Genomic DNA, 12,522 nt, shown 5'->3' with positions numbered 1-12,522 from the left:
AAATCATTATTGTAATTATTTGAAACCCTTGGGATTTCAAGAAATCATGGAAAATTGTACATTTTGGCAAAATATCAAAATTCATATATGTTATTTCCTTTCTCCTACTTAAGAAAAGCACTTCTTTTCTTTTTTTAGAGTTTGAGAAACAGAGAGAGAGACAGAGAGAGAGAGACAGAGAGAGACAGAGAGAGTGCGAGCAGGGGTCAGAGGAGAGAGAAAGAGAGAATCCCAAGCAGGTTCTGCACTGTTAGTGCAGAGCCCAATGCGGGGCTTAATCCCATGAGCTGTGAGATCATGACCTTAGCCGAAATCAAGAGTTGGATGCTTATCCAACCAAGCCACCCAAGTGCCCCAAAAGCATTTATTTCTGCTGTTTGGTGGATGTGATAGAGACCAGTGTAGTTTGTGCCTGAAATTTCTCCACTATGAAATAACCATTTCATCCTCACTTTGAAAATTCAAAACCAAAATTTCACCAAAGCACCGCATAATCCATGTTAACATGTGTAGAAGGTAATGAAGAGCTCACAAACTACATTTTAGACATGTTCAAACCATAAATTCATCAGATGACTTCTTTTTTAGAGGTTTCCTTATAGATTGTATTTTTTATTGTATGCACTTTATTTGGGTTCTTCCTTTTTTCTTTTCTTTTTCTTTTTAAATGTTTATATGGGGAGGAATAGTGATGTTTGGAAAGACTGATATTTTCAATCTGAGAAAAATACAATACTTTTCAATCATACCATTTTAAATTTTATGAGGATGAAATCAAGTTGGCCTTTTCCCAAACTCTCCTAAATCTCTGCAGGCTTCATCTTTTTTTGTCTTTGAAATAGGAAATATTAAAGTGAGTTTTAGCCTGGAGTATAAATGCAAGACTAAATTTTAATCCCTGGACATGTGCAGGTTAGCACATAATGGGAATGTTAGTATAATTTTAAAATCAAGAAGATGTTACTGGATGTTTCAGTAGTTATTTGCAACTAAGTACAAAGCTGTCGTCAGGTAATGAGAATCTGATTTGATTTGTTAGAGGTATTTAGCAAATCCTAGAGGGTCTATTTGAGCATTTTGCAGATATTTTTTTCTATCTTTCCTTTATTAGATTATCACTTGAAGGTACAGCAGGTAAACTTTCAAAGTGTGAGATGTCTGTACAAAACTGTTGGGCAACATTTGGGAAAATATACCCAGAGGCATCTGATTGAAGATGAAACTTCCATGTCGGACACAGAAAATCCAATTCGGTTTTGTCATTGAGTCAATTTTTTGTGTTTATTGTTGCAAAGACTTCATCCTGCGGTAATGTTGGAATCGTTTCTTTCCTTGAGGGCTACTGATATACTTGCACAGTATTCTGTTCTGTTTTTTTTTTTTAATTTATTTCACATCTTTTTAAAAAGAATGTGAGAAATTAAGTTACAATAATTAGCTATACTCAAGTATTTATAGTCATGGTCATTTCCATTTATATCTCTACATATTTACAGGTAGATTTTAAATGTTATATAACTTGGATTTAACATTATACAATTAATCCTAAATGTAAACGTTTTGTCAATCCATAGTTGATTTCTTTATTTTTTATTGTTCACAAAAGGTGACAGCTTGAGGCAAATTGTCCTTTTCCTATTAGATTTCTGGATTAATTCCTAATTTTATGTATTTCAAGGAAAGTAATCTTAAATTTATGTCAGGTAATGCTTTAAGAGACAAAAATCATTGCTAAAACATGGCATTTAAAGTTTCAAAACAGAGCAGTTTTATCTGGAATAAATCTAGGATTTAAGTTAATGATTTTTTTTTGCTTTTTTTTATTTCTTGCTATATTTACAAAAATTAAAGTCTGTTTTGGTGTTTTAAAAATCTCTTGTGGTTGCACAAAAAGCTCATGAGATGGATTTTTAATATACGTTGTTTATATACATTAAATATTAGGGTCAACTGTTTTTTTTTTCTAAAAATTTTTTAATGCTTATTTATTTTTGAGAGATAGATCACGGGCAGGGGAGGGGCAGAGAGAGAGAGAAAGACACAGAATCCAAAGCAGGCTCTGGGCTCTGAGCCGTCAGCACAAAGCCCGACATGGGGCTCGAACTCGCAAACCGCAAGATCATGACTGAGCCGAGGTTGGATGCTTAACGGACTGAGCCACCCAGGCGCCTGTAGGGTCAATTGGTATTGACCCTACATTTTCAGGGCCTAAAAGTTCAGTGATCATCCTACAAATCTCATCACATGATCACACGGCAATTGAAATAATTCACTAAAAATTAAGGTTCTAATGGACAAAGGGTTTATTTATCCTTGTGCACATTACCTTTCTTATGAATTCACCCTCCATTTGGTACCTACTATACATTCTTCTGGTCTCAGATTAAATGTCATTTCCTTAAACCCCCAAAACAGAACAGGCACCTCTGTCATAGCTTCCTTTACTTTTCAATCATAGCACTCATCATACTTTATATTTAGATATTATATAATTGTGGTTTTTTCTGCTACTAATCTGTATACTCCATGAAAGTAGGAACTGAATTTATTTTAATACCATTTTTCCAGCTCTAGAGGGTGGCTACTGTTGGATGTAATTTGGTGGATGAATTAATTCATTCACATATGTTTTCCATACCTTGTACAAAGTTATGTTAAAAGAAAAAAATCAATAAATATTTGTGGCCAGTTTATTTGATCACATGACTAAATGAATAGATGTACTATATTATAATGCTGGACTCTGGATTTTTCTTATTAAAATTAGTTGTGCATTAATTCTAATTTTCCCTATAGGTACCTCTTATTTTTAAAATTCTTTAGTTTATATCAGAATTTGTTTATATTTTGCTTTTGGATCTATGTCATACCTGGATATAGCAGAATAGGAATTTAGTGTTATATGGTATAACATCTATTTGATCATCTATGTAAGGCAAGAAAATACTGGAAGTTTTTATCCCACCACTGGTTTCTTCTAACCATTCACTAAAATACTTGATCAAATAGCAGTGATAGCTTACAATAACTGCAAAGAAAAAAATATAGATTAAGAAATGAAATTAGATGTTTGTGGGTCAAAAGTATGTGATGATGCCATTTTTTCAAAAATCAAAGCAACACCTATCTTAGGTTTGGTTGAATTAACAATATTTGTTTGTTAAAAATTATATTAATGCCACAGGATTTCCTAAGTTTATGTACTACTAATGCATGGTATGCAAGACATTATAGCTGACTTTTACACAAGTTGTTCTCAACTACATACAGTTAGTAACTAAAGATAGGTTAGTTGTGTGAGTATATAAAAAAATTCCAAAATGCACAAAATTATAAAAAAAAAAAGAAAAAAGATGGGATCACTGACATGGACTTTTCAAATAACTCAAATACCCTTGGACATTTTATTTATTAATGCAATTATTTGTTTATTTACATTTACTGACCTACAATTCTACTAGGTACTCTATATACGCTATTAATTTAAATTTTTTTAATGTTTATTTATTTTTGAGAGAGACAGAGACAGAATGTGAGTGGGTTAGGGGCAGAGAGAGAGGGAGACATAGAATCTGAAGCAGGCTCCAGACTCTGAGCTGTCAGCAAAGATCCCGACGTGGGACTTGAACTCACAAACCGTGAGATCATGACCTGAACCAAAGTCGGATGCTCAACCAACTGAGCCACCCAGGTGCCCCATATGCTATTAATTTTAATCTATCCATTAATATAAACCAAATGGTATTATTAACTTCATTTAAAGATGCAGAATCTGAGGCCCAGAAAGGGCAACTAATTTATCCAGACATTTAAATATAAAGAGGAAAAGCAGAGTTGATGCCCCAGTTGTATCTGAATGCAAAACCTGTACTCTTTCCTCTTACTCTTCGGATACTCCCCAAGGCCACTCCTCAAGTGCAAATGTTCTTAACGTGTAAACTGTAACGAACAGTGTTCCTTTCATCCTATGAGGAGCAGGATCAATCATGCTTAGGAATGCAGGCTCTGTAGCTGCCACGCTTGGGGGTAAGGCCAGGCTGTGCAGTTCACTAGCCATGTGAACATGAGAACGTACACAAACTATTCACTCAGTACGCTCTGTTTTCTCTGTAAAATGGAGCAGTGGTAAACAGAACCCACCACAAAGAGTGTTAAGAGGATTAAATAAAATAACATTTAAAGTACTTAAGACAGTCTTAGCACACAGTAAGTTAAAAGTCTCAATTAAAAACATTAGCATATGATCATTAGTTGGTGACAAAATATTAAGATTATAGCAGAGTGTTTAGTTATTTACAAAAGCAATAATGAAGTGTTGAGGATAGAAAAATAAATATCACATAATTTAATTATTTATAAAACGTTTTGGCAATTTTCACCACATAAGCCTGGACTTATATAAGCACTTGGAAGCACTGCCATCAAAAGAAAGATACACATGTACATTTATATAGTACATGGTTGTGTATTTGTACATACTAGTTCATCTGTAATGAAGGCTAAAAAGAGTTACAAAGAAATGAAGATATCGAAATGTCAGTTCACAGTTTTTTTTAAATATATTCACATGTATCATCATTTCTTGCCCTTATTAATTTATAGGTAGAATTCTTAAAGTAAAACTATAGAATTATCTAGATTATTATATGTAATTAAAAAAAAACTGGATGACCATGATATTTAGAAACATCCCTTTATCGTCAGTCGAAGATTTTAGCTTTCATTTTTAATAAAACTCTCTGAAACCATCCAAGTCCTAATACTTTCTGGCATAATAGTTTGGGGATGTTGCATTATAAGAGATCCCTTGGTAACTATCTTAATTTCCAGAAATAGCATCAGTGATGAAAATGAATTTGAGTGCCATTTCTGAAATTTAATCATGTCACATTTAAACACCCAGCAGGGAACTGTATATGGCTATTGTGGGCCACATAGTCCAATCAATGAAAATAATCCTGGTTATTTTTAGATTAGTTAACTAAAGTGCTATCACTTTCCATTGTGCTCACTTTAGTATAAACATCCCATTGTGTTAAACGTACACAGTAAAGCATATCTGTTCTTATAAGAATACGTTTCTCTTGCCCGTTCATGATCATTTCCTTCCAAGCTGTGTAAGAAAATAGCTGAACACTTGAGCTTGTATCATTAGGAACAATAAGGGATATAAATTAGGGCTTTATAATTAGAAGAATTGCCTGTCATACTGTAATAAATAGTATGAGCATATCTAAATGATTTTCACATATCATTCAAATGCAACTTCAATTAAAATTAAAGATAATCAAAATTAAATTCCCTGTAATAAATAAATGAAAAATAAAACTAAAAACAACTGAGATCTGCCAAATTAAGTAATAAATTGAACAGTATCCGGAAAGCTAAGCTGAAATATTTAAATCAAAAGTATTATTGCCCTAGCCTACCTATAAATATAATTTACAAATAATTATTGGAAAAATTTTAGGCAGATTTTTGTCCAGTATTAAAACTTTTGTTATCAGTATTTGAAATACTAAACTAATTGAAAATGTTTAATAGGTGATTGATTTGTGTAATAATTATTACTACATATTTGGGCATCATGTCATCATAGATAGGATTAGATATAAACACTACTTTTAAGTAAAAACACCTAGTAGCCATATTTATTAAAGACATACATTATAGTAAAGAATTCATATAGATTTTAAATAATGGTTATTAAAGTAGTGTCTTAAACATTTTGGTTTAACTGTTTAACTGAAAATTTAAAAATATATTTTGGTTTTAAAAATGTAGTATATCACTAATATTCAAAATATTTCAGTGAATTCCACTAGCAAAGGTAATCTTAATAAATTTCCTAATATTGAAGGGTGAGTAAAACTGAAGGAAAGGCAGAGTAAGGTTAAGATCTGAGAAAAGCAAATCTTTTTGATGATAAGTACACAGACACTGAGATCAGTCTGTCGACACCATTTATTTATTTATTTATTTTTAAATTTTTTTTTTACCATTTTATTTATTTTTGAGACAGGGAGAGACAGAGCATGAACAGGGGAGGGTCAGAGAGAGGGAGACACAGAATCTGAAACAGGCTCCAGGCTCTGAGCTGTCAGCACAGAGCCCGACGCCGGGCTCGAACTCACGAACCTTGAGATCATGACCTGAGCCGAAGTCGGCCGCTTAACCGACTGAGCCACCCAGGCGCCCCTGTCAACACCATTTAAATAATTATATCCAAAATTACCACTTTTACATTTTCAAGCATTACTACTGGTAGTAGTTAGATCACAGCACTAATAAATGTTTACTGATATTAGAAATGGATAAGAAATAAATAAGTAATCTAAGATAAAATTATCAAGATGTTTGCAAGCAGAATGGTCTAAATAGAGGAACAGAGTGCCTGTTTACTTGTCTTATTTAAAAGCCATTTGCATAATCCTACTGCAAAATAGAGTTATAAAAGATTTTATCAAATCAAAGGAAAACAATTCAACTTGTAGTATCATTTACTGAGTACCAATTAATATACCAAATTATATTTCATTACACTGGCAAAAACAGCTTTAGAATACTGCTCCAAAAATGAGAAGTAGACAAAAAAATAACTTGGTAGTTATGGTAGTTGAGGGCAATGAAAAATCAGATACTATTCCTATACTTAAAGAACTCAGAATGCAAGGTTCATTCATTCATTCAGCAAATGTCTATTGAGCGCTTACTGTTTGCTAGTACTCTTTGGCAACTGTGATTATAACAGAACAATTTCTCTCTCGTGGAGGATATACTCCACTGGAAGAATTTTCAACGAACAATATATAAAAGTACAAATATGATATGTTAATGATCAATGCTAAGGAGAAAAACTGTAAGAGGGAAAGGGGTGGGTGTGTTTTGGTGTGTTGAGATAGGGAGGTAGAAAGACTGAGAAAAGCCTCACTGAGAGGATGCCTTTATGCCAAGACCCAAAGGAAGTATGGAGTATTCATAACATCATAACAGAATATTATAGAAAAGGGGAGATGGGAAAGGAAATGCTGTGGGGCAGGGATGTGCCAGGTGTGTGCCTGGAACAGCCAGGAGGCCAGTGGGGCTGGAAGAGCACATGAAAAAGTGAGAGTCCCATGAGATGTGGTCACAGAGGTGAGCAAATAGGGTGGAGATACAGGCAGGGCCTATTGACCTCAGGAAACAGGGAGACTGTAATTTTTTCTCTGTGTGAGATGAGAAGTTGGTGGAAGATTTTGAGCTGCTAGGTGATGCACGTTGACTTTTGCTTTAACAGGCTACTTCTGGCAGTGGAGTTAAGAACAGACAATGTTAAGAAGCACATGCAGAAGGAAGGAAGGAACTCTCCCTAGCAAAATGGTCTAGTGGGAACCTTTTACATCTTTGAAAAATTATTTTTCTGTCACCTCCCTTGCCTTACAATTCTCTTCCCATAAGTAACAACAAATTCCTCCTGGAAGGAGGGAGAGAGAGAAAGAGACAGAGACAGTGTGTGTGCGGGCATTTCCTGGGATGCTCAGCATGGATTCAGATTCACCTCTTTCCCTTCTCCTTTTTCTTTTCCATACTCTTTCTAAAGTCTGTCAGCTAGCTTCTGCTCCTCTTTACCATTTCATCTGTTTCCATCTCATGTTTCCATTTATTTATATTTCCATTTGTGAAATGAGAGGGGTAGAGAAATGGGGTGAGAGGAAGAAGCAGCAGAATGCATGGTAAGTCCAGGTTTTTGTTCCCTTATGTAGTGCTCTCTCATTAAACAGTCATTTAAACATAATTATTCTTTTCAGATCACAAAGGTATCATAAGCCTTATAAATTCAAAATATACTGAAGAATAAAGATGAAGACACGACTCAACTATAATATGATAAATATCAAGTTACTTATTTCCTTTGTAGGGAAGTTCCGTGCATGGTTTTGATGGATTTTTTTTCCTTCTGTTGTGTTTAATTTTAGTGAATTGAAAAACATCACAAACTAAGGATAAAAAATATTTTCCTTTCATGTTTATTGTAAATATATCCCCAGTTTATTATTCGTGTTTATAGTTTACTATTTTTGTACAGATTTTTTTAGTCATTTCTGGTCTTCTGCAATGTCTTTAATTATTTATTACTTGGGAGGGTATTGAGAATGATTTCATCTTAAAATATAGCAGAACTTAATTAATCCATCAGTAGATATAAGAAAGTAGTGGAAGGAGTGATGTAATATGAGTGCAGATACCCAAGAGGAGAGTGAAGGGGGTTTGGATTTGAATATAAGCATGCCAGTATTTCAATACTGTTGTCCTCTGTCCCACCCAGCAGTTAGTCTCCATCATTCCCCCTTTCCTCTTCCTCCTGAAATATCTGCAGAAACAAATGGCTTCTCTGCCATAACTGTAGGCATAAGCCGACCAATGGTACCCCTGAGGTACATGACAGAAGGCTCATAAGAAAGTTTATAAATCTAATTCCAGAGTGGAAGTTGGGAACATTGATTATAATCTCTGTACTGTCAATTCCCAAGATCCTAACCTCGATCATCTTAGGGCTGGCAGTGCCTGGAACCTGCAGGTGTTTCTGTGTGCCCTGTAGTGAGTGAATACAGTACGTTCTCAATGTGTACTACTACATCATCTTTGGGGAAGAATGCACCTTTTTACTCTGGATTTTCTAAAAATTCTAAGAAGCCACACTAAAAAGCAGAGCCATATTCCTATAAACCTAAACAGTAGGGAGATTAACAATCTTTATTTTTATTCTAAACGCTTACAAATCAATACAATAAAAACAAATACACCAATAAGAAAATATTTTATTTATTTTTTATGTTTACTTATTTATTTTGAGAGAGAGAGTGTGTGTGTGAGAGGGGGAGGGTCAGAGAGAGAGGGAGAGGAAGAATCCCAAGCAGGCTCTATGCTGTCAGTGCAGAGCCCGATGTGGGGCTCAAATTCATGAGCTGTGAGAACATGACCTGAACTGAAATCAAGAGCCAGACACTTAACAGACAGCCATCCAGGCACCCCAATAAGAACATGTTTTGGAGTGTATCCTAAGTGACTCTTTTTTATCTTTTTTGTTAGGGCACAGAGATGAATAGAGGAAATGTAGAATGTCAGAGCATATGATGGGTTAGAAAATCACTACTGCATTTGTGTTCAAAGAGAAGCCTGTGGCCTTTTGTAGCAACATGGATGGAACTGGAGAGTGTGATGCTAAGTGAAATAAGCCATACAGAGAAAGACAGATACCATATGGTTTCACTCTTATGTGGATCCTGAGAAACATAACAGAAACCCATGGGGGAGGGGAAGGAAAAGAAAAAAAAAAAAAAAAAAAAAGAGGTTAGAGTGGGAGAGAGCCAAAGCATAAGAGACTGTTAAAAACTGAGAACAAACTGAGGGTTGATGGGGGGTGGGAGGGAGGGCAGGGTGGGTGATGGGTATTGAGGAGGGCACCTTTTGGGATGAGCACTGGGTGTTGTATGGAAACCAATTTGACAGTAAATTTCATATATTAAAAAATAAAAAAATAAATAAATAAATAAATAAATAAATAAATAAATAAATAAATATAAAGATTGTATAGGGGCACATGGGTGGCTCATTCATTTGAGTATCTGACTTTGGCTTAGGCCATGATCTCAGAGCTCGTGAGTTCGAGCTCTGCATTGGGCTCTGTGCTGACAACTTAGAGCCTGAAATCTTTGGATTTTGTGTTTTTCTCTCTGCCCTCCCCACCATGCCCCACTTGTACTCTGTCTCTCTGTCTCTCCCTCAAAAATAAATAAACATTAAAAAATTTTAAAAATACTATATAGATATAAAACTAAATCAAAGAAATCAAAGAATTTTATTAAACATAATAGCAAACACTGATTGGAAGACACTAGATAACAAACTGATGGCAATTAAGTTCAAAGTCTATTTCAAAATGTCTTTCCATCATCAATCAAGTTTCTTTCTTTTCAAGGGTATTTTTAGATGTGTTGACCTCAGTAAAATCTATGATGGAGGGATAAAATAGGCTTTAGTCATCTAGTTCAAAATAGGCTTTAGTCATCAGTTACATCTAGTTCACATCCAGGTCTCCTCCCATTTTCAATCTATAGGCAACAGACTGTCCAATTGCTCCTTGACTAGCACAGGAGGGCAAGGGCATACACACACACACACACACACACACACACACACAAACACACACACATACACACAACTTCAAGACCTAGGGCTTTTCTCCCAGGGTGCCTGCAAATTCAGTTATCACTTCTTCAGGTCAGTCAGAAAGCTGGTGCATGACTACCTCAGAGAGACACTCATTGCTGGGCATTGTTCCCATGACATGTCCCCTATATCATTCTCCTTTTAGGAAAATGGAAGGTCCCATCTCTCTATTTGTTCCCCTGGCCAGGCCTTCTATGTGTCAGAGGAGGTCTTATTCTGCCTGGACATGTTCTTAGCCAGACATTGTTTTAAGCTCTCCCAATGTTCTAGTACTGTCTGGACGGTGCTTCATTACAGCACCAACTCTCTGTTTTTGCTGCATGAAAATCAAATAGGCATTGACATTAACTTTTTGTTCTTCATCAAAGTAGTCAAGTGTTCATTTACAGATACATGGTGGTGGGGGGGCGCTTTTTAGTACAACTTCCAGTGCTGATTTGGCAGCCACCTGTAAGTCTCATGAACCAAAAGAAAAAAGGATACAGGAACTGAATCTGGCCAGGCCAACGACCAATTAAGTCTGAATTAAGTTAACTTACAGAATGGTCAGTTAAATGCTTTATAGAAGGTAGCTAGGTTAGTTGACTGGGTGGCCACTACTCTATTTAGTTGTATGACCAACCTGCTTGCTCAGGCTGTCCTTTCCTTCCACTCTTTGATGGCTGAAGGTTCCTGTGTTGATTCACAATTACCATCTTCCCCAATTATTTTTAAGCTTAGAAAAAATTTGCCCAAATGTATTTCTTTTATATTCAGAATTCCATCACTTAATCAAGTTTTTCAGGACGAGGATTATGAGTATTCATAGATCATCATTTTGTTTATATACATAACTCAAATAAGTTCTTCAATAATTCTCCATGTTTTATTTTATAAAGTATCCTTGTCAAAGAGAAGAGAGGAAAAATGACATGTAAAATTGTTACTCTAAAAAGGAAGGAGTGTATGAGTGTGTGTGTGTGTGGGTGTATGTGTGCATATGTTCATGTGTAAGAGAGATGGAAGGTGTAGTGTGTTTTCATGTTTATTTCTTTCAACTCTGTCTGAAGAGATATCTTGATTTAGGAAAAGACACTGAACTAGGAATCCCAAGCCAAAATTCTACATTCCTTCTAGTCCTGTTTTCGTCACTATCTGAGAGAGCCTGGGCAAACCACATCCCTATGTGTCTCAGTTTCTGCCTCTGAATTCTCATCTCCATCTGCCTTCTGATTTGTATAATGTGATACTCTAATAGTATAATATACATCAAAGCAGTAGCACTATGGAGTTTCTGTAAGGGTCCAACAATGATTAAGTGATATCATTATTGTTCTCATTAGCAGGTATTTGTGTCCGATTCTGGTTTAATCACAATGACTATTATCTTGTTACCATCTTTTCCTAGTTTTTGTTTCTTTGGCGGAAAAAGGGCCACTTTGTGCTTCTTTGTAAACACTTCAAGAAAATCGCTGTCCTATCATTTGATCCATCATCACAAGACCCTACTCTCTTAGGCTTCCAAAAAGGCAAATAACCAGTATGTAAAATTCTTACTAATGTGTATGCCAGCTCAACACAAATCCTTTTATTTGTGATAGAGGCTATCAGGTTAGAGCACCCCGAATTTACTGTCTGAAGTAAATTTACTGCCTGAAGTGACCACTCTGGTGGAAATTCAGGTCATACACATACTCAAAGGCCAAAATGGGATTCATAAAAGAGATGCACTTGGATCTCTGCAGAACTGTTGCCTTCCTTTCGGACCACAAAGTGTCAAGTTCTATGCCTAGCATGCACTGAGACCAATCCTGGGGAAGATACGTGTATTAGCAACATTAACAATAACAAATACAAAATGTGCCATTTCAATAAGTTAGGAACTCTGGAAGCAAATGATACTGATTTTGACCCAGATTCCATAATAAATGGAGGCTATGCAAACAACAATGAAAATGTATACATATATGCATACTTACTGTATTGACAATTTCTTCCCATGAATTCACCTGGGCACTCACAGGAATAGTTAGCAACAAGGTCTGTACATATTCCACCATTTTTGCATGGCTCTGCTTCACATTCATTTATGTCTGAGGAAAAGAGAAAGAATAGAGAAAATGAGAATTATTGGTGGAAAAAACGATTAATTATTGGAAGGATTTAGGCCTTTCAGATAAAACAAAATCTAAGTAATGTTATTACTTTTGTGTGTTTGTGAGTGTGTGTCTATGTGTTGAGTCAATCATAGAAACAGTGCTCAAAATCAACAACTGATTAATAATCAAGTTCAAATGAAATTGATAATCCCAACGAAAGACCAGCAGAACCAGA

The 12,522-nt window shown here is 35.3% G+C and overlaps 1 protein-coding gene across 2 annotated transcripts in view; it reads right to left on the bottom strand.

The window, feature by feature from the left end:
• EDIL3 (EGF like and discoidin domains 3) overlaps nt 1-12,522 on the bottom strand; it is a 423,610-nt gene that overhangs the window by 169,047 nt on the left and 242,041 nt on the right. For both annotated transcript variants that reach the window (XM_060635428.3, XM_060635426.3), the window contains one exon: nt 12,168-12,281. In XM_060635428.3, coding sequence (XP_060491411.1) covers nt 12,168-12,281 — 114 coding nt within the window. The remainder of the gene's footprint in view (nt 1-12,167; nt 12,282-12,522) is intronic.

The sequence above is a fragment of the Panthera onca genome, chromosome A1 (genome assembly GCF_046562875.1).
Source record: "Panthera onca isolate mPanOnc1 chromosome A1, mPanOnc1 haplotype 2, whole genome shotgun sequence".
NCBI classification, from domain to species: Eukaryota; Metazoa; Chordata; class Mammalia; order Carnivora; family Felidae; genus Panthera; species Panthera onca.
Note: the sequence above shows the minus strand (reverse complement) of the source record. Positions and strands in the feature narration are given on the sequence as shown.